This window comes from Petaurus breviceps, unplaced genomic scaffold (assembly GCF_028583685.1).
Source record: "Petaurus breviceps papuanus isolate PSGF00001 unplaced genomic scaffold, PetGlider_PUasm1.0 185, whole genome shotgun sequence".
Classification (NCBI taxonomy): domain Eukaryota; kingdom Metazoa; phylum Chordata; class Mammalia; order Diprotodontia; family Petauridae; genus Petaurus; species Petaurus breviceps.
Genome location: NW_027185797.1, coordinates 19,820,470 through 19,844,022, shown reverse-complemented (window position 1 = coordinate 19,844,022; position 23,553 = coordinate 19,820,470). Strand labels below are relative to the sequence as shown.

General features: G+C 42.0%; 1 protein-coding gene across 1 annotated transcript in view; it reads right to left on the bottom strand.

The window, feature by feature from the left end:
* CMC1 (C-X9-C motif containing 1) overlaps window positions 1-23,553 on the bottom strand; it is a 97,078-nt gene that overhangs the window by 73,225 nt on the left and 300 nt on the right. Inside the window, exon 2 of the mRNA XM_069088535.1 lies at window positions 8,178-8,270. Coding sequence (XP_068944636.1) covers window positions 8,178-8,270 — 93 coding nt within the window. The remainder of the gene's footprint in view (window positions 1-8,177; window positions 8,271-23,553) is intronic.

The following is a 23,553-nucleotide window of genomic DNA, read 5'->3' as shown; positions in this document are numbered from 1 at the left end:
TATATATATATATATATATATATATATATATATATATATATATATTTAAACATTTGATTTTAAAACTTTGAATTCCAGATTCATTCCCTTCCTCCCTTATCACCCACCCTTACTGGGAAGATAAGCAGTTCAGCATAGGTTGTACATGTGTGGCTAATGCAAAACAATAACATAGCAGATATATTGTAAAAGACTGACTATATTTCCCTCCCTCCTATCCCACATCCCACTTGTTCTATTCTCTACTTTGATCCTGTCCCTTTTCAAAAGTGGGTGCTTCCAACTTCCCTCCCCCCCAGCCTGCCCTCCCTTCCATCATCCCCCCTCACATCCCCTTCCCCCCCATTCTCCTGGAGGGTGAGATCCCCTATTTAGTGTGTATTTCCCTCCCTCCTCAAGTCAGATTCAATAGGAATAAGGTTGACCCATTCCCTTTTTCCTTCCTATTCTTCCCCTCCATTGTAACCATTATCCCTTGCCTCTTCTGTATGAGATAGTTGCCCCACTCTGTCTCTCCCCATCTCCTTTCATTATATCCCTCTCACCTCTTAATTTCACCTTTTAAGTATCATCCCTTCCTCTTAAATTGGTCCCGTGCCCTCTATCTATGTATACCTGTAAACATATATACACACATTCACATATGTATTCATATGCCTGCATACCCTCATATAAAGACATATATAATATATATATATATATATATATATATATATTTCTAATCCCTTCAACTACTGAGAAAAGTTTCATAAGTTACAATTATTGTTTTTCCATGTAGGAATGTTAATAGTTCAACTTTGGCCAAGTGGCTCAGCAAGCAAGAACACCGGCCTCAGTGCCGGGACGACCCGGATCAAATCCGGGCCCATACACCCAGCACCACACCCAGAAACAACAACTGGCCGTGCAACCCCGAGCAAGCCACTCAACCCCAATTGCTTAAAAAAAAAAAAATAGTTCAACTTTGATAAGTTCCTTATGATTTCTTTTTCCTGATTACCTTCTCATGCTTCTCTAGCTTCTTGAATCTGAATGTCAAATTTTCTATTCAGCTCTGGTTTTTTCAGCAAGAATGCTTGAAAGTCCCGTATTCCACTGAATGACCATATTTTCCCCTGAAACAGGATACTCAGTTTTGCTGGGTAGGTGACTCTTGGTTTTAATCCCAGCTCCCTTAACCTCCGGAATATCACATTCCAGGCCCTTCGATCCCTCAGTGTAGAAGCTGCCAGATCCTGGGTTATCCTGATTGTGTTTCCACAATATTCAAATTGTTTCTTCCTGGCTGCTTGTAATATTCTCTCCTTGATCTGGGAATTCCAGAACCTGGCTATAATATTCCTAGGAGTTTTCTCTTTGGGATCTTTTTCAGGAGGTGATAGGTGGATTCTTTCAATCTCTATTTTCCCCTCTGATTCTAAAACATCAGGGCAGTTTTCCTTGGGAATTTCTTGGAGGATGATTTCTAGGTTCTTTCTTTGATCATGGCTTTCAGGTAGTCCAATAATTTTTAAATTATCTCTTCTGGATCTGTTTTCCAGGTCAGTGGTTTTTCTCATGAGATATTTCACATATCCTTCTATTCTTTCATTTGTTTGGATCTGTTTAACAGCATCTTGATTTCTCATAAAGTCATTAGCTTCCATTTGCTCCAATCTAATTCTGAAGCAATGATTCTCCTCAGTGAGCTTTTGAGATTCTTTTTCCATATGGAAAATTCGACTTTTTAAGGCATTCTTCTCCTCATTGCCTTTCTGAGCCTCCTTTGCCATTTGAGTCAGTCTGTTTTTTAAGGTATTATTTTCTTCAGTCAGGCTGTTGACTCTCATTTCATAATTTTTTTGCATTGTTCTCATTTCTCTTCCCAATTTTTCCTCCACTTCTCTGATCTGCTTCTTAAGGTCCTCTATGGCCTGTAACCAGCTTGTATTTTCCTTTGAAGCTTTTGGTGCAGGAGTTCTGACTTCACTGATTTCCTCCTGTTCCATGCCTTGCTCCTTCTTATCCCCAAAATAGGAGTGTAATGTTGGAATCTTCTGTCTGCTTTGTTTCCTTTGCCTGCTCATTTTGCCACTCAATGATTTGACTTTTGGGCTTTTTGCCACAGTAGGACTCTGCCACCAGACAGGGGAGTTTTCGTCCCAAACGCTGGGGTTTTCTCAGCTGCCGGAGGTATTAGATGGGTGCCCTCTCTGAGGTCTCCACACGCTCTGGCAAGCTGGACACACACCCCAGGACCTCCACGCTAGACTGCAATCCAGATCCAAGCAGGTTAAAGCAAGAGCGATTACCCCTCAGACTGGTGCTTGGTCCCCCTACACTCTGCAGGCCAGGAGCTGAAGCTGCCCCGTGGCGCTGGCAGGCTGTGCCGGCATCTCAGCGGTTTCTCGCCCCAGGGGTAAAAGCCACACACTCCCACTTACTGGGTCCCAAAGTCCAGAATGCACTGGTCTCTCACCTTGTCCTTCACATCTATGTATTGATAAATCTGGAAACGGCCACAGCTGCTGCTGATCTGGAATCCCTCTGGCTGGCAGCTGGTCAGGCCCGCCCTGGGGCTAAAGCCTCGGCGTGGGGCTGGGCTCGGCTCCCAGAGTGCTGCGCTGGCCGATTCCTGCCGGCCTGCCGGGCTGTTCTCAGCAGGAGGTTAGCTTCTCTGTGTCATTTTGTGGGTTCTGCAGCTCCAAAGTTTGTTTAGAGTCCCCTTTTTACATGGATTGGGGAGGGTGGAAGCCGGAGCTGCGGGAGGGTCGTGCTTCTACTCTGCCATCTTGGCTCCGCCCCCCGACTTCCAAGAATTCTTGATGAAAAAACCAGAGCTGAACAGAAAATTTGACTTTCAAATACAAGAAGCAGGAGAAGCATGAGAAGGTAAACAGAAAAAAAGAAATCATAAGGAATTTATTAAAGTTGAACTATTTACATTCCTACACGGAAAAACAATTGTGGTAACTCATGAGACTTTTCTTAGTATGTATAGAAGGGTATAAATGTGTATAAATACATGTGAGTGTGTGTATATGTGTGTACATGAATACATAGAGGGCACAGGATCAGTTGAATATGAAGGGATGACATCTAAAAAATAAAACTAAGAGTTGAGAGGAATATATTGGGGAGGAGAAAGGGAGAGATAGAATAGGGTAAATTATCTCATATAAAAGAGGCAAGAGAACATTGTGTAGCAGCAAGCACCCCAAGCGTCCTCAGGGTTTGCAGCTACCACAGGTTCTTGGATCTGCTTTGTTAAAGGAAAGCAACTCAAAATGGGTTAACAAGCTTACTTTAATCAGTCAGACATATATCGTTTACCTTGTTCAGGAGAAAAGGTCAGCACCCTGAACCTCAAAGTATACAGGCATAATTATCAAGACAGAAACATCAAGTAGACAGATTTCCGAACTGTCCAACCATTACATCCATACCCAGTCAACATCTGAGTTTCCACATCTGGGTTTTTCAAAGCCAGGGGGCTTCCCAGAATTCAGATCAAATCACAGAACACTTCTCAAAGTGAGTCCCAAAACAAAGCTACACATCAGGGCTTATATAGCCTTCTCCTGGCTCAGAGAATGTAACAACCTTATTGACCACTGGCCAATCAAAAAGTATCAACTGAAAAACAAGCCTCCCACCCCAGTCTCCAGGTGCACTTTAGCCTAGGGGCAGGGAAGATCTTTAAAATTTACATTTCCATTACACATTGTTACAAAGAAAGGGAAGAGCAGGAAGGTGAAAAGGAATGGGTCAACCTTACTCTCATTGAATTTGGCTTAAGGAGGGAATAATATACACACTCAATTGGGTATCTTACCCTGCAGGAAAGCAGGAGGGAAGGGGATAAGAGAGGGGATGATAGAAGGGAGGGCAGATTTGGGGAGAGGGTAGCTAGAAGCAAACACTTTTGAAAAGGGACAGGGTCAAAGGAGAAAATAGAGTAAGGGGGGGGGCAGGATAGGATGGAGGGAAATATAGTTAGTCTTTCACAATACACCTAATATGGAAATGTTTTGCGTAACTACACATGTACAACCTTTATTGAATTGCTTGTCTTCCCAGTGGGGGTGCGTGAGGAGGAAACAAGGGAAACAATCTGGAAGTCAAAGTTTAAAAAAGAAATGTTAAAAAAAAAATGTTTTTTTTTTTTTTTTAACATGCAGCTAGAAAATAAGATATATAGGCACTGGGGCATAGAAATCCATCCTGCCTCACTAGAAAGTTGTGGGGGAGAGGGGATGAGGATGATAAGAGAGAACAGACTGGCAGAAGGGATATTCAGTAGGCTCGCTATCTTGGGGTGGGGGTAGGGGAAAGATGGGGAGAATATTTGTAACTCAAAATCTTGTGGAAATAAATGTTGGAAGCTAAAAATAAATACTTTTTTTAAAGAAGTCCATTGTGTTTTAAATGGAGCTACTTGACTAGGCCTTTAAACCCAAATCATTCTGGCTTTCAATGAATGGTCAATAATAGGCCTAGTGCAAGCCTGTGTGGCTCATTGTTTAGGTTTTTTGACAGCTTAGAATAAGTGTAAATAGCAACTGTTTTCTGTTCTGGACAGAAATTCTGTGGGTCTTCCCTTTCCAGACTGACATCTTTGAGATGATAAACTGGGCCATCTTTTCTCTCAGTTCTTACCTAGCCATTGGTTGATGGCCATTGTCCTTTTCAGTTTGTCTGAGACCTGGAAAAAATCTTAATTTAGAAAGACCAAGGTCGGCCACTGCATCACGAGCCATCACCAGACGTCTGAACCTTTGCCTTGCTACTGGACTTTGATGACCCCAGAGAGCGAGCTGATGGCTGCGCAGCTGTGCTGCACTCACATCCAATTCAGGAACAAGTCAAGACATCATGATAATGATGTGATTGGTCCTGTTCTAGAATGAAGAAGGAACAAGTGATCTCACAGCTGCCATGGTTCACTTGTTCAGACCTAACCTCTCTCCTGACCTGCTGTCTTACATGGCCAACTTCAGTAGAAATCCCAGAATGGATTTCTGTCCACACTTCCAAAACTGACCCCCTGACCTTTCCCCCACTGCTCCATTCTTCCTAATGCCCTTCTTACTGTAAGCCTAAGGATGCACCTTCCTCCCAGTCACCGAGGCTTACCACCTGGGTATCACGCTCAGCCCGTCATGCTCTTACTTTCCTTACGTGATGAGATGCCAAGTCCCACTGACTCTCCTTTTGCAGCAGCTTTCATATACACCTCCTCCTTTGTTCTGACACTGACACAAGCCTGGAGCAAGACTACCACCTCACATGGGGACCATTCCAACAGGGATACTAATCAGGACCTAATGACTAGCAGGAACTCCTGATTCTAGGAAGCTAATGATGAAACATGAACTTATCTCTTGACATAGAGATGAAGGATGGGGAGAGGAAGAGAGAGGAGAGAAGAGGGGAGGAGGAAGAGAAGGGAGAAGGGAAGGGGAGAGGAGGAAGAAGAGAAGGAGGGGAGGAAGAGGGGAGGAAGAGAGAAGGAAGAGGAAAGGGGGAGAGTACGGGAGGGGAGAGAGTTGAAGAACAAGAAGCACATTAGCCCGTGGTTGGCTGTAAGCAAGAGATAATAGAAGCAACTTTGTGAAGTAAAGAGCAATGCAGCTAAGCCTGCTCCTCTCACAACCTTTTCCTCTGTAAATGGGTGCAAGAAGCAAAGAGAAGGAAAAGCAAAAGCAAATACAATGGAGGGAAGTACAAAATTAACTGTCCTAACTGTCCATGTCAATGAGATGAGAAATGACCCATGTGACTGAAGAGGACAGCTTAATGGAGCAGAGAGAAGAACCCAACAATATGCTGTTTGTAAAAAATACATCCAAAACACAAAGATTCACATGGAATGAAAATGAATCGAGCCAACAGGCCTTCATGAAGAACTTTCTATGAACCAGGCAAAACTTATCACAGTCCAGCTGACATTCAGAAAGACAGAGGCAGCAATCATAGTCTTGAGCAAATGATGGCAGGGCCTTGTGAAGGGCCCAACCAGGACATCCCATCTGGATAGGACTCACTTGATCACCACCACAATTCTGTAACACATAGACTGACTACAACATTTTCATAGAACGCTTTGGGACCTGGAAGTAAAAGGCACACTCTATGTGATGCTGACAGTGAAGTGATTCTGAAGAACTTGGGCAAGAAAAAACCAACTTCTTGTTCCAGACAATTAGTAGAGCAGGAAACCAGAAGAGTAGGAGCTGAGGGAGTCTGTGACCTTGAGGGAAGCACCCCCGCTACAGCAGTGTCTGCACAGACAGACGCCTTCAAGGAGCCAGTGGCTCATGTGCGGCGCTGACCCAGGTAAACCTCACACAAGACCTGCTGGGTCGTGGCGCAAGAACCAGAAGGAACCTTGGGGGTCCAAAGTAAAGCCTGGCCAGCTAAGGAATGTTACCCAAAGCCACCCAGCTACTAGGGGCAGAGCCAGGCCTTGAGTTAAGTCTTCTGACCCCAAATCCAGTGCTCTTTGCACCGCACACAGAAGCCAAGTTTTACAAATTCATCAGACTGGGCATCCACCCTGCTGTAGACCTGACAGTGTCACTGCTCTGCACCATCACCCAACCGGGGCACCTAACTCTCTGTCACACACATGCGTGTTTTACCAATGTGACCCTGGAGAAAGATCTAACAAAACAACACAAGCTTTCACAATTGCTACTCCTGACCTTCAGCTGACTTCCTCCTTTTCAACAGGAGCAGCAGCAGCAATCCAGGAGAGGAAGTCTAAATCCTGTGGCAACAGGCAGAGGGATGAGTGGTCCCTGCAGTTCTGTCTGCTGCTGGAGTTGGGCCAACAATGCTTCCAGGGACCCTACAAAGGATGGGCTGACATGCTGCTTTAGTAAAGCAGACACAGCGGCTGTGCTTGAGCACCCACTTGGGTAACAGCCACGAAAAGAAGAACAGCAAGGGAAGAGGTTCCGTCACCATTTCTATGTAAGCCCACTGGAAAAAGGAGAAGAACGGGGTAATGATGATGACTGACACTTATGTAATAAACAGCTATCACTAAAACTCCCCAGGCCAGCTTGCCTGTCTGTAAAAATGCGGAATCAGACGATCTCTAAGATCTATCATTCTCAACGAAAAGAAACACTTCTATAAAATCCTGTGCCCAAGGAGTAACTCAAGAGATCAGGCTGGACCAGAAGCACGTCTGTACTAAGGCCAAAAGCACTCTTCTTTAAGGTCATCCCAGAAAGGAGACAGCCTATGGGCAAGGCAGTGGAAAAGAAGGCCAGCCGTGGCCTCCAAGAGCTGCCCCCTGAGCCGGGTGGGCCTCAGACTCCTCGGCTCTCTGAAATGACAGGGCTGCACTAGGTAACTCTCTAATTCACAATCCTCTGTACTTGCTCTGACATTTAGCTTCCACTTAAGTTACCCTCTGTGGGCACAACCAAACACCTACCTAAATTCTGCTTAACAGAACCATCCTTACAGAAAAGCTAAAATGCTTGGCCTCCCCTCTTCAGATAATGGCTCAGCGTCCTCCGTGACAATTCCACATTCTCAATCTCACTGGGGCCTGACGAGCCCTGGCCTGGCCAGATCTCCCTTAAAGGAGCCAAGGAGTTTCCCCACCCCAGGCAGGGCTCCAGTCTGGACTCTGAACTCTTTGCACTGGCTTAGACTCCATGTGCAAGGTCACTTCTCTTCTAATATACCTAGTTTTCCCTGTAAGTTGCATGAACTTGTGCTGACTTGTTGACAACCTCCATGCAAAACAGAGCACTTCATTTCAAGACTCAAATCTGTCACTCTGGCCATAGCTTCCTTATACATGTCTCTACACACATACACACACACACACGAATTATGTTGATAAAAGTGGATTAAAAAAGGATATAATAAGCCCTGGCACTGCTTTCTCTGCTTCCACTGCCCACAATCAATCACTGAAGAAAGGGTTTTTAAGGTTCTTCTCCATCCCTAGGGCTGTATTTCCAAAGAACTATTTTTACTACATGGCTTTAGAGAATATAATAAATTGTACATAAATTGAAACCTTCCTGGAAGTTCTCATAGTCAGAATAGGAGTGAGAAGGAAATTGGGCATATTAATTTACTGACTAAACTTCACTCTGAGCCTAAGGATTAAATTCAGTTCACATTATCAAAGAATGAACTTGATCTTTAGATGAATAATCGAATCTTACCTTGCACTTGATCAAAACACCTCTCCCTGGCCTTCTCTCTCATAATCTTAGGAATCAAAACATCTTTTTCTACATGTCTGAGATGAAGGTCTTCTGCAAGAAAAGGACAATGTTAGTAAAACACATTATTTCATTTTTTAAAAAATAACACAATCAATAAAAGTCTGTATCTTAAACAAATCACCATGCTAAAAAGGAAGAATTTCAGTCCCCCACCTACCCCAAAATCCTGTTATATAAGTTAACACAAGCTAGGTGGTTAGAATGTTGGGCCTGGAGTCAGGAAGATGTGAGTTCACATCCGGCCTCAGACACTCACTAGCTGTGTGACTCTGGGAAAGTCACTTAGCCTTAGTTTCATCATCTGTAAAATGGGGATAATAGCACACCTACCATTAACAGGTAATCACAATGTCATGAAACTTGTGTGAAAACTAGGGTTTTATTACAAGGGAATGCACATGGAACCCAAAGAGTTCACAGCCCTAAGAGAAGTCTACAACAGAAGGAGGAGAAAACAGGGAGGGGAAAGGTACAATGACCCCCCCCTGAAGGGGAGGAGCAAGGTGATGGCAGAAATCACATTCTTTTCCCTTAATAACCACTAAACTATGGAGCTAGGAGGGTCTGATTATCTACAAAGGGCCCCGGCTGCACCAGCATTTTCCCAGCCTGGCATAGATTGGCTGGCGCCTGTCTTGCATCCCAAGGACACAATGGGAATCCAGCTTGGGGTGCAAACACAGATTATGTCAGCTGGCAGGGCTTCATCCTTGACACATTCAGGACCTCCTACAGGCTCTGGGTTCAGTGTCTTTGGAAAATATGGCAACTCAAAAAGACAAGTTCCGGGGACCCTTCACACTCCCTCCCAGGCCTGTTTTGAGGATCAAATGAGATGAGGTTTGTAAAATACAGTTCCTGGCACACAGTAAATACTCTAGAAATGTTGACTATCATCATTATTATTAACATTTTAGTATTAAGTACAAATATATAACAACACTTGATTATATCATAGCAGAAATCTTATAGGCACAGATTTTTAAAAAATCATTGGAGCCAGGGCGGCTAGGTGGTGCAGTGAATAGAGCACCAGCCCTGGAGTCAGGAGGACCTGGGTTCAAATCTGACCTCAGACACTTAACACAAAAACTAGCCGTGTGACCTTGAGCAAGTCACTTAACCCCAATTGCCCTAACCTCCCCCTCCAAAAAAAAAGCAAAAAAAAATTTTTCTTAAATCCTCGGAGCATCATTGAAAAAATAATGTCGTCTAACTGAAACCACCTCTGAACAGCTTCCCGAAGGCAAACATTCAACCATGAAGCTGGTCTGGGCTGGTTTGGTTTTTAGCTGGTTCCTATTAATGTGGATCCCTCTTACTGACTTCCACGTGAAAGAATGTCTTTTTGTGAAGACCATGAAGAGTGTAATCCCATTTCTCGGCAGAAGCCTCATGAGGTCAAGTGCAGCACATAAGACAAGTCTCTTTAAACTGTCAGAGGATGTGAGACGCAGCCGCTGTAATGCACAGGATGAGAATTTAAGAACCATGGTGGTGAATAAGGAAAGTCTACTTCACCCTGACAGGTTAGTCCTCAGATCCCCGGAGAGATGGAATGTAACAGTGTGGTGGTGATCCCTGTCCAGGAGTGTGGTCGCAATCGTGGAGAGGCCCCCAGTGTGACCTGGTGGGGGATTCAGCCCCAGGCTGTCCTGTGGAGCCCTGGGCTACACTGTGGATGATTCCGAGGAGACCACAAACCACTTCACAGTCTCGTCTGGGGCTGTTGTTCAGTTGTTTCACATGTGACTGACTCTTCATGACCCCACTTGGGATTTTCTTGGCAAAGATACTGGAGGAGTTTGTCATTTCCTTCTCCAGCTCATTTTACAGAGGAGGAAACTGAGGAAAACAGGGTGAAGTGACTTGACTTGCCCAACGTCACTCAGGTAGTAAGTATATGCGACTGGATTGGAACTCAGGAAGAGTCTTCCTGACTGCAGGCCCCCCGGGCTCTATGCACTATGGCACCACCTAGCAGCCCATTCTCGTTACATTAGAACAAATTAAGTCATCAAGTATTAAGTCATCAAGTATTAATTATGTACCCGGCGCTGTGCTAAGCATTTTACAATTATGATCTCATTTGATCCTCACAAAAATCCTGAGGTAGATGCTATTATACCCATTTTACAGATGAGGAAACTGAGGCAGACAGAAGGTAAGTGACTTATCCAGTGTCACACAACTAGCAAATTCCTGAGGTTGAATTTGAACTCAGGTCTTCCTTATTTCAGGTCCAGCATTTGGTGGACTGGGGCACCACCTAGATGCCAAATTAAGTGCTAGGGATACAAAAAAAAAAGGGCAAAAAATAGTTCCTTTGAGAGCAGGGACTATTTTTTGCCCTTACAATCTAACAGGGATAATATAGACAGGATAAGCTGGAGAATATCTCAAAACCACCAGTGCCCTTCCTGTGGCCACATTCCTGGAGGGAAAGAAAGGGGGGAGCCCCAACAGAGCCAGGACCTGCAGGGGGCATAGTGGGGTCCTGGTACAAAGCTCCAATACTTCACCTCCTCCCTTTCACTGGCCTCCAGTAAAACGATCAATCATTGGCCAAACTGCAGTGTCTGGCATCCCCAGCTCAGGCTCTTATCACCTGTAGCTTTAAGGTAATGTCTTCCAAATAGGAGAACCACAGAATAAAGTACTAAAGCCACCTATGCTTTTAACATATCAAAGCCACACTCACACTCTTAAGACACTTAAAAGAATTTCTCAAAGAACCTTCAAATGGGTTTCATTGTTGTGTTGAGGATAAATGCAAGTGACTTTCCATTTTAATCAAGCTGAAACTATTTTGAGAGCCCCAGGCCATCCTATTGTCTTTGAGGGCCACAAAAGTGGTTTTGTTCTAGTTTTTTAAATCATCAAGCAAAGTAAGCAAGCTAATGCCACAAATAGAAATCAGGTGAAGGTAGCCCAAGATTTTGGTTAAGATCTATATGTACCTAGCCGTGTGACCTTGGGCAAGTCACTTAACCCCAATTGCCCTACCTTCCCCCCTCCAAAAAAGAAAAAAAATAAAAAGATCTACATGTATTCTACCTCCAGAAGGGGAGAAACAAGTTGATTACAGCAGATCTCCATAGGAGCTTTGAGACTCAGGTGCCAGACAGAGGGGTGAGGATTTGGGGAAATTGTTGCCCTCAGTAGGGATTATGGAAGCAAAAAATCTCAACTCATAACAGGCTAAGTTGCTTCACTCAGAATCACTTCAATGGGGGAGCCCCTAAATACACTAAAATATGTATCTAACCACATTTTTAAAGGCTCTAAAAGAGCTTAATCCCCAAATCATTTGGAATCTATGCCAAATCGTGAGCCCCGTATCTTTCCAAACTATTCAAACGAATTAACCCTACAGATAGTTTTGCTCTAGAAAGAGATAAGAGCTTGTAGACTACCCCCTTTTTAAAGAAAAATCCTTTCTTATCCCTCAATTACAAACCCATCATTTTGTTCAAAATCACCTTCAACTCTAGGCTAGCTAACTCCTCAAACAAGTGGATGAATTCAATTTTCTAAAACAAGCTCTTCTGTGGAAAGCAGGATTCAGTTTAAGAAAAAATTAGAACTAAGACTTGTCAAAGATCCCTCGATCTATGACTGGGCTTTGGCAGCACTGATATTTTCCAATACTGGCAGCAGGTTTTTAAAGTCTTTATGTTTTGGCAATCCCCATATGCAGGGCTCAGAGATCAGCATGGGACCTCCAAAGCTCAGTAAACTGAGGTGCTATGAAGACAGTAAAGGGGGCAGGAGCACAAAACACTTTCTTTTTCCTTCTCCAAGTTCCCATAACATGAGAAGATGAGAGGAGGAGGTATTGATACTTCTAATGAGAAGGAGAGAGGGAAGGGGGGGGGGGGAGGTAGGGGAAGAGCCTGCCCTCAAGGAGCTTACTTTCTTTCTATCAAAGGAAGAAATATGATGAGGGATCCTGCCCTGAAAGGACCCTGGGAAGGGTAAGAAGGGTGTGGGAAGGAAGAGAGTATAACAGATGTAAGAATCCACTAAACTTGCCAACAAATTAGCTAAGGGGTAGAGGCAGAGAAGCTGAGAGAGAGTAATGAATTCTGATGACTGGAAGACGGCAATATCCTCATCAGAAATAAGGTATTTAGGAGAAAAGATATGTTTAGGCTAAAAAACAGTAAATTCTGTTTTGGTCATTTTGAGTTTTATATGCCTTTTGGACAAAGCTATCTAGCAGATATAGTTTGATCAAAGGCTTTTCCCTCCCAAATAAAACAAAGACTTGATTTGGTGCACAAGGTAGACACAAAATATTCAAAGTCACCTAAAAGTTTCTGGAAAAAATTTCAAAGTTAACTTTAAAAGTTTTTTAAAATGGTGGTTTTCTTTTTCTTAAATAATAAGTTATTTTCCTTAACAAAACTGTATATTGTGAATTCCTTTAATGTCAACAGTGTACATATGTGATAGGCATGTAAGTGTATGTATTAAAAAGTTCCCGAGTTGAGGTTTCTCTACTATATACTTACTCATACCAGTTTAAATTGAGACAGAGAACAAGGATGACAACACAAGGGAAAATTTCCAAAGCTCTAACTTCTCACCATTCTATCATCACCTGAAAGTCAATTTTCACCTTTTTCACTGGCTGAATTTGTTAGCTCACATTTTGCTTTGGGGCTCATGTGTTCCTGCAGTATGGCAGTACTGGATTATAAGGCTACTGATAATAACACTTGCTAAAAATCCACAATGGTTATGGTAGAGTGAATCAAATTCAGGAACAGTATAGTTAGAAAAAAGGTGAGACATGAAAGAAAATGCTGATTCCAAATGACATTTTAATATTAACTTTTTTTAAGTTAACGAGATACCACCTAATACAGCTACTGTGTCTCAGGATTCATTTCCCTTTGCTTAGAATCTTGTTTTATTTCCAAGGCATGTCTATCATGTTGAAAAACAGAATCTATCTAATGTATTCTAGTTTGCTTTAGTAGAAAGACTAGAAAAATATCATCAACCTTGTTCTAGAAATTTTGCAAGAGACTTCATAGCAACCACTTGTACCTGCATGTGTCCTTTTCTCGCTCCCTACTTCTCTTCCTTATTGGGGGCCAGAGCCTCAGCAGCAAGAGTTTCAGGGGGATTTACTGTAGCAGAAGCAACAAGACACAGGTTTGAAGAGCTAAAATCTAGCTGCTTGCCAAAACCAAAGTAGCCAAACACACCAAATACCTTTACAAGGAGAACAACAATATGTACAGTTACACATCCATATTTCTGATTTCTTTTTCTTCTTTTGATCTTTGTTGGGGGCGGGGGGAGGAGGGAATTAAAGAACAAGGGAAAGGAGGAAATCCAGAATGGAATATAGGGATCAACATGCCCATATTTCTCTCCCTCCAATGGTATTTTTTGCAGCAGGAACGCTCCTCTGGGAGCTTCTCCCATGACCCAGCACCACAATCTGTCTCTGAGAGCAACAGATGAAAAGGCACAGAGGAAACAGTATAAAGATGCTAAAATTAAACTAGGATGGAAATGTATGACTGTTACAGGATCACAGATCTGACCTCAGAGACCATCTAATCTAACCTCCTCCTTGCACAGAAGAGGAAACTGAACTCTGTAGAAGAGGAGGGAGAAATGCAGATCTGATTCATTATTATCTGATTCATTTAAAAGAAATCCAAGGAGGCAGCATCTTCTGTTTTACGCCACATATACTTATGTCCAACAGAATTAAATTCCTTAAATCTTATTGTACATAAAGATAAATGATGAGCTTTGTAAATCAATTTTTGAAAACGCTATTAGGACAAATAAAAGACACCTGGAGACTCCCTACAAACATGGTCCCCCTCTAAAAAAACAATGGGAAGCATGTCAATCTGGCATATATACCTTATTCATGCAAAGCTTCTGGGTCAAACAGCTACATCATATGTCTCTAAAGATTGAGCTCCATCTATCTAGTCACATCAGCTCTTCTTATTAACCACAGACTTCACACAATTAGATACAATGATGATATTGCCCATTTCCTAATAACACCTTCTTGGCCCCCAGATTTTGCAGACTGCAAAGGTGGTGAAAACTTCCTCTTCCACCCACATTGCTTTATTAACCATGATAAACCAACAAGAAACAATAAATCTAAGAGTCAACTGAAGCAGGAAACCAACTGACACAATACACGGTGTCAAATTTCAGAAATGTCTTCCAGTCTCCATTAGGACCATAACTTAAATGAAGAGTGTGCTTTCCACCTAGAATTTAATGGCTGAAAGCATTATTTAATGGTAAGATAGATCTGAACCACAGCAATGCTTTGAAGAGGCAATCCTTTATATCTACATGTATGTTTTCCCATAAACTTCCAATAAGAAAATTACAAATGTGGTCTAATAGGAGGGGATGTGGGAAGAATTCACAAGAGCTGAAAACTTTCGTTGAAGAAATGAAAATGGCGAGTGAACCACAAAAGTATAAGCATTATGTTTTTTATCTTATGATGAGAATTAGACTTCATTCTAAAGTTTTAACAATAGTGTTCTTCTCCAAAACAAGCAGAAAAATATTCTGAACAACATTGTTAGAATAAACGTATAGCTTCCCAAAATGAGGATATTTCACTTTTGCATGTATAAGTTTTAATGCCTTTGTTCAAAAAAGTTAAATTATTTCATTATGTTAGTCATAACCTTATATTCTCTCTCCTGAAAATTCATTAATTAATTCCTTACTTTTTCAACTATGTAGGTTTAATAGTCTATTTATCAAATACATATGAAAGGACAACTCACTGAAAAATCATGCTCTATTTATGACATAGTTTCTATAAGCTGCCTGTTCAATGAATTTAAAATGCTTTTTACTTATAACATTCAAGTTCCTTTAGGGGTATTTATTCATCTTGGCTATTAGAACTAGAAAGCAATTTACCACTTTGACAGCCGGCCCCACTTACACGTACAAGCTAGAATTTTGTTGGATGCCATAAGGCATTTTAAAGTAATTATTAAAGCACTCACAAGGGCTACACAGAAACTATCTAAATCAGTACAACATAGACCATTTGTTCACCACACTAAAAAGACAGAGAAGAAAAGTGATTACTGCAAATTTTATCAATCTGACTCAATGCCCACTTACTGAGTGACTATTATGTTCATAGCACCATACAGTCCTACAAACAAATAAGAATTTAAAGCTATAGTCCTTGTACCTGCCATGTATAAAATCTTCTGAAATAATATAATGATATTCCTAACCAACTAGATTATAAACTCCTTAAGTACAAGGTCTATATCCATGTTCTATGAATGACTAAGAAGGGTTAGCCAAATACTCATATGCATAGTCAATGTTCCAATAAATATTTATTAAATAGCTATAACAGTACAAAGGAAACATCTAGTCATATCTTACAACACATAAGTAAACATTTCTATGGAATAGATTATAAATAATGTCTCTTGGTTTGGAGATTATGTATGAAGTTACCACTGTCCACATTACTTCTCGTCAGTGCCAAAAATGAAGACACCTTTAATGCTCTCACTAACAACAGATACTTCTTAACCATTATGTTCAAAAAAATGTTGAATGCTGTAACATATATGATCTGGGGCACCTCCCTTCCTCACATGGGGGCCCCTAGGAAAAAGTGTCACAAGTTTGAGGCACCCTGTGGGCCAGCACCCACTCAAAACCATATTCATAAGCGCCTACCAAAACATTTACTTTCACCTCACAGCCAAAGGTCATTCAAAATATAAATGTATTTAATATTTTATAATTCATATAAAAATATAAAATTTTTTTATTAAAAAAGCATAGCAAATAAAGTAACCAGGAAAATATGTCCATGAACACACATGAATAGAGGGGTTCTGAAGCCCAGGTAGGATTGCATCACTTTTTTGTTCAAACATGCTGACATTCCCCATTCTCTGAGGAATGAGAGCCCCATTTTTCAAACCAGCATTCTAAACTCTGGCCACAAGTTAATTTTCAGCTCAAATCAAAAAAATGCTTATTAAATGACTACTCTAGACAAGAGCCTTCATTAGGTGTTGAGGACAGAACAACAAAATAAAACACAGAGAAAGACCTCTAGGAGTAAAGAGGTCATCCACGCTCCAATCAGAACACCTTCAATGAGGGGCTATCTCCTGTCTCTCAAGGCAAACAACTACCACTTTAGGGTAGCTCTATTAACAAGCCTCTACCTCCTCATCTGTCAAATGGGGACAATAATATTGATAATGCCAACCTTACAAGGTCATTGTGAACATCAAAGGAAATGTCTGTAAAATAGTTCAAAACTGCAATGTATTGTGGAAACATGGTATGAACACGGTGCATATCCTTTTTATGACATTTTGCTCAGATTGTCAAATAACACCTTGAAAGTCAAGTCCCTAATTCGTCTTCATTATCCCCCCCCCACCGCAGTTCTTGGTTCAGTGCTTTCATATGGCAAGCATTTAATAAATATCTGTTGAACAAAGACAGTTATTTATTTTAAAATGTGCTGCATTCTATAGTCCTATCTTGCATTGAGTCCTAAATTCCAAGTCATTTCACTAAGTTAAAATGTTGCTGTGACCTGACTTGTGTAACTTTTGTGTTACTGTTCTTTGTTTTTGTTTTTTTTAAGCAGTTGGGGTTAAGTAACTTGCTCAAGGTTACATGGCCAGTTACTCTGTGTGGGTGCCAAGTAGCTGAGGCCGGACGGAACCAATCCTGGGTCTCCCGATGCCAGGGCCGGCACTCTGACTCACTGTGCCACCTGGCCGCCCTTTGTTACTGTCCTTTAGCTAATGGTGGTGAAAATCTCAAAGATAAGGAAGGTGTTCATGGGGCACATTGACTCAACTTGTCTGGACCCTCATCTATACGACACAGAGAATGAACCAGACTCTGTCTCAGTTCACTGTCGCTCTCTAATTACGCTATGACTCCACCCTCACTCCCTCCATTTAAAAATGGAAATATCTTAGGGGAAAAAGGGAGGTAAATATGTAATTCAGTAATCAATATCCACCCCCCAATTTGGCAGAGGCTCCTTCAATCTGCTTATCCCAAGTCAATAATCATAGTTTAGAATGACCCCAAATCACTCTCTTATTTTGTACAGGGCCAATCAAAAGCAAATGGATTGGAAATATAAACCTATAAAAAAATATGCTGCTGACCTAGTCAATAGGACCTGTTCTTTTAGTCATTTTCCCAGTGATGTGGTGAAAGAATAAGGTCAGGACCTTACAGGCCACCTACTCCCATAATTACCAAATCTCAGTATTGGGAGAGACCTTCTCTGTCATCCAGTCTAGTCTGTACAAGAACAGGAATTCCCCCTGCACAACTGGATGTCCAATGTCCATCTGAAGACATAAGGCAATGGGGAACTTACTGTCTGCAGTCAGCCACTATTCTATTTTGAGACCTCTTCAAACACTGTTTTTCTCATGTCCAACTGGAATCTGTCTCTCCAGAATTTCTAATGGCTCCTATTTCTGTCTATTCAAGAAGGGCAAAAAAACCCTAGAATTTCTTATAGCCGGTAATCTTTCAAAGGCTGGAAGACAAAGACCACAACCCACTAAACTGTATACTTGGCTAAAGACCACCAGTTCCTTCACAAGGATCCACTTCAGCTCCCCATAAGCCTCAGTTTCTTCCTCTGTAAAATGAGCTAGATGACCTCTAAGTCCACTCTAGCTCAAAATTTTGTGGTCATCACCTGACTAATGAGGTGTAATCAAAAGCAGGTATTTGAAAGGACACAAAAAGGACCTCTTTGCTCCCTTACATCAGTAATCTCCTACTAAATCAAGTGTGTATCACCTTAACTACCTGATTCATCCCCAGACGCTAATTGCTTATAGGATTCTTCTGGCTTTCACTGATGTATTTTTCCCCTTATCAGATAATTAGACACTTTGAGCTTTCATTTCTGTTTCTAATGAGTCTTTCTGTTTATACCAAAAGTGACTTTGAGAACAAATTGTTATGTCAGTTTAAGGAGAAAAAAAAGCCCCACTATTAAGGAAAATATATAAACCAGTGAAAGCTCAATAGAGTAATTAGCCTAGAAACAAATCCCTGGCTCTACTAGATGGAGTAACTCTTGAGTAGTTATTATACTCCAAACATAAGTAAGTGTGCAATGAATGACAGCTTCAGGGCACACCCAGCGCAGTTACAGGAGCTAGTCTATCTTAGAATAATTCCCAAGAGGAAGGCCACTAGAGTGACCTCACAAAGCACCTTGGCAGGACATAGAATGTCAACACTCTGGACTAGATGAGGCAGACTAACAGAGGAAGAGCCCAGACAACAGCTACAGAGACCTGGGCAAGAGGCAGCTCAACACTCCCCAGGTGAACACAAGTACTTGGGAACACACCCAGTCTATCATTCCCACAGACTCTGGTCAGAACTTCAAGACAATCTTTACAACTGAATTACTTTAACAGTTTTAAGTAATTAGATCAGGATTTGATTTCTAGATAGATGCCTTCTATGACTACACTTTGCCAGTACATAATGTAACCTCAAACAAGCTGCAGGAGTCAAATAAAGCAGAGACCTCCTACAGGGTCAATTAGCACTTATGGTCATTTTAATGATCGTGTGACTTAAAGTAAACTTAGATTCTAACTAGAAGTGAGAATCAGTCCGCTAAACAGCACTTTCCATATTTTGCGTTGTTTTTATTTTAAAAGAAACCGACTACTTTATGTTTTCACTTCACATTTACTGAAGAAATGAGAGCAGTTTGTTCTCTTGAAAACAAAGTTTTCCTGTAATCTTTAAGGCAGTAAGTCCTGCTGAATTCTTGAAATATTAGAGAGAGAGGGAGAGAGAGATAAACTAATATAGATGCCTAAATGTTAGAAATCCACTGCATCTCAGTTAGATCCCAATGAATGGAAATTCATTATAAAGTATGCTTTTTAAATCCTCCAAAGAACCTAGCACACTATTCTGCACACAACAGGCACTTGATGACTATTTCCTGAATTGTCTAACTGAACTGTTAAATGTTCAACGTGGTTGTAATAAACATATATGAGATCTGGATTGTCAACTTTAACAATTTCCATCAAGGGTTAGCCAGGAGAATAAAATGGATGTTCATGATTAACTTTTCAGTGATATTTCATCATAAGGGGGCACTATGGTAATGTTTAGAGATATTAACTGAATAGGAAGAAGGAGATAACAGAGCCAAATGAATGAGTCCACCATCAAGGAATAAACAACTGATATCAAAATGGAAGAGGGCCATCATAATTTGAATTAATTACACTTAAGCAAAATTACATTATCCAAGCTATTATTGGGTTGAGAAAATATATAAGCTAATAAAAGATGATTGATGATAATCAACAAAACAAAAAGTATTTATTCTGGAAGATGGAATCACACAAAAACATTTTAAGTATGATCTTAAATATCCTTTTAACAACATATCAAAGATAAAATAAAATAAGAAACTACTTAAATGTATAATTAGATAATGTTTGGATACAGTCAGCAACATAATGTTTCCTATTACTGGCTCAGCAAGCCTTCATCAATTTAGCTCCAAACAGTGGGTGCTAAAAATTCAACAAAGCTCATTTAAAATAAGGACCAGATGTTAAGCTGAAGGATCTTTTATGGCTCTAGGTGAACAAATTAATTCAGTGGTGTTTTTGAAGGATACACCTGCCCGGCATCTTTGTTTTCCTTCTGCTCCTCTTCCACTTGTGGTGCTTGCCAGTGATCAACAACAAAAGTAAGCGATGTAAATGTCATATAAAAAGGAGGGATAAATATGGTTTCTGAAAAAACTGTGAATTTTTACATACATGGATTCACTGCTTTCCTTATTAGCTAATCACATCTTGTGTAATAAAATGCTTTAGCCAAAATAATGTATTTCCTAGGATAACTGTGTTTCCCACCTTAAAACATGTAAAACAGAACTTGAACAGTTTTCTTGCCTCCAAATTACCATCATAATTTCACACCAAATTGTGGCCATTTAGTGGCAATTAATAAAAATCTAATGCATTATCGTTATCATTCAACTAATTTTAGAGATTTGTTTTTACATCTCCCTTATTTTCAAGTCATTTCCATTTTAGCACTGCTCAGAGAGAAAAAAACCTCACTACAGTAATTAAGTCCCTAAAATTCAAAACAAAACAAACAGGCCTGCCTGCAAGGCATCATCGTATTAAACACTGGTACACAGCACATTTTGATTACCCGCAATCACTCACCTTCTGGCTTTACAATCTAGAAGATGCATCAAACACACAGACAAATGGACAATCTCTTCAGCAGCAGTATTTGCCCAATAACAATATATGGCCACAAATCATAAACCACCCCCATCTCAAAAGAATCAAAACTATCAGTGACCCAAAAAGCACTTAATTCATGGAGGAGTATTAATGAGTTGTAACATATCACCAACAACGGCATTTATGGAAGACAAGCATGACGGGAAAGGAGACAAGGAGATCATGTGCTAAGAACAAGACACCAGCCCAAGTATGACTGTGGTCCTTTATCTCTCTCTCTCTCTCTCATACACACACACACACACTAAATTTGGGTACCTGTAACTTTATAGGGGGTGGGGCATGGTGTCAAGCAAAGTAGGAAAACCAACAGGGCACAAGACAACAGGGTGGAAGTGGAGTGTCAGACCGGGTGCCACACCCCGCCAGCTACCTGGCCCTAACTACAGTAGATGGCCAGTCCTCAGGAGTCTCAGCTCACCTACAGGGACTAACACTTTTCCCTCAGTTGGGACTCAAACTTGGAAAGAGCCCATGTATATGCAAGTCATTCACCCACATGACAGTTATCCAACCACCCTGGTCCAGCTCCGCCATGTGGCTACCTATGCAGGGCAGGAAACCAGGCCCAATGACAGCTCCTCCCTCCCTCCTCAGTCTTCCATATGTCTTAGCTCACAACTCTATTCATTCAAAGTACAGTCAAGTCTTCATTTAGACCATTTCCCCAATCTATTCTCTCTCCTTGTCCATCACCTCAGGAAATCTCTCTTCTCTCCCTTTTCTGTCCAATTGTGAACTAAGATGCCAATGATATGGCTCATAAGTTAAAAAACGGTGATAGTAATATATTTGGAAAAACATACAGGATACATAAGAACAAGAAAATTATAAATTGAGGTGAAATCAAACAGAAATAATTAGTGCCATCAATTTCTGAGCAAGAGTTCTTAACTTTTTGCATGTCCTGACCCCTTTACAGAATATCTACAGACATGCTTAAAATAAAATACATGGTTACCAAAAATATACATATTTGAATACAGTTATCAAAACTAAAAAAAAGCAAAAACAAAAAACTTAACTTCAGATGAACAACTCTGCTCAAAGCATTTCTGGAGGCTTTTCAGGTCTGCTTGATTGTTACAACAGCTGTGAGAGATAGGTGCTATTACCATTCTCATTTTCTAAATGAATACAGTGAGGCAGAAGGAAGCTGACTGCCCAGTCACACAGCTGCTAAGTGTCCAAGACCTCACCTGAACCCGGGTCTTCCTGACTCTGCACTGCCTGGCTGCCTACAGGTAGCTGAATTTACTGAAAGTTATCAAAACTTAAAAAAAAAAAACAAATCTCAGTTTAACAACTTCTGATGAAAGTTTATTAAAGCACTTTGAAGCTCTCCCTCCAAGGAGTCTCCACCCAAGCTTCCATCTCCTTCTCTACCATCCTGTGGGATTTCACTGTTACAGCTGCTACAATTCTGCTTTAACTACTAACACTGCAGCACGATTGTTCTTGGTTATTTTTATTACAGACAGACATGATTTCAGTTACATTAGGAAGTTAACTTACATATACACATCCATTATGTTATATATGCATATATACATATTCATATACATTAGGAACTTAACTTGCATATATATACACATTATATACTATTTATTATATGTGCACACATACATTTTCATATACATTAGGAACTTACATACATTATGTGCTGTATATTCATATACATTAGAACTTAGCTTACATATATTCATACCATATGTACACACACACTTGACCTATTACTCTTAAAAGAGCTGCCAGGGGCATTAAAAGGTTAAGTGACTTGCCCCTGGTCACACAGCCAATACAGGGCAGAAACAAGATTTGAACCCAGGTCTGGAGGATTTCATGGCCAGCTCTCTGTCCACTGCCCAACACTGTCTCTCAAGTTTTTCTTATCATTAATATTAATGAAATGTCAATAAAATGAGACCAAGTTTTAGAACGCAATCTTCAGATCAGCCAGTTTCTCCAAATGTCTACCCCTGCATTTAAATTTGCCCAGAGCCCACAGCCGAGTCCCCCAAAGCGCAGTGATCTCCGCCTCTGCCCCCTGAAAGCCCCCTCTCCATCCAGGGCTGTATTTTCGCTCCCACGGAGACTCGTTTCTTCATAAAGGCCGCCCTCCAGCCCACGCAGTCAGGGGCCTCGTTCTCTGGATCCCCACATGGGGGGTACCCAGGACGGCGCCTTGATGCGCACAGTAACTCTTAATGACTTTGAGGAGGAGCGAGCTCACCGGCCCCAACCCCTCATCCCGCGGGACTGGACAGTCCAGAGGGCACAGGGACAGAAGGGTAGGGACCCCGGGCAATCCGAAGCCTGCCCGCTGAGGGCTGTCCGGGTCCTGCAGGGCCAGCCCTGCCCCGCTCCGGGGCTGCCGGGAGGGGGACCCAACAGGAGCCGGCCTGGGAGCACAGGAAGAGCCGGGTTCGAGTGCTACCACCCCCGTGCACTGACTGCGGCGCCCTGGCCAAGTCACTGGCCGCTCTGCCCACGGGCACAAGGCCTCTCGGCGGCAGGGAGGTCCCAGGCGTCTTCCCTGTCCGGCCCTAAGCCAGGCCCGAGCCGGGCTGGGAGGACCCCGGGCTTCCCGAGCCTACACCCGCTCTGTCTACCACATACAGCAGCCTCCGTCACTGATCTATCGCTGGTATTATATTACTGTCCCCACTGGCCGGATGAAAAGACCGAGGTCCCCGCCACGACCAGCCCAGACCAAAAAAGCCGTCAACCTCGGCGGGAGCATTTGAACCCAGGTCTCGGCGGGTTCCAGGAGACCGGACGAGGTGGAGAAGGCGGAGCGTGCTCAGGAGGTGAGGACTGTGCGCATGCGCGGCGCCACCCAGCGCGGCTCACTGCTCCTCCTCCAGCCTGAAGCTCCCGCACTCCCAGAGCACTGAGCAGGCCCGGAGCCCGCAAGACGCTCCGCGGGGGAGCCCGCAAGACGCTCCGCGGGG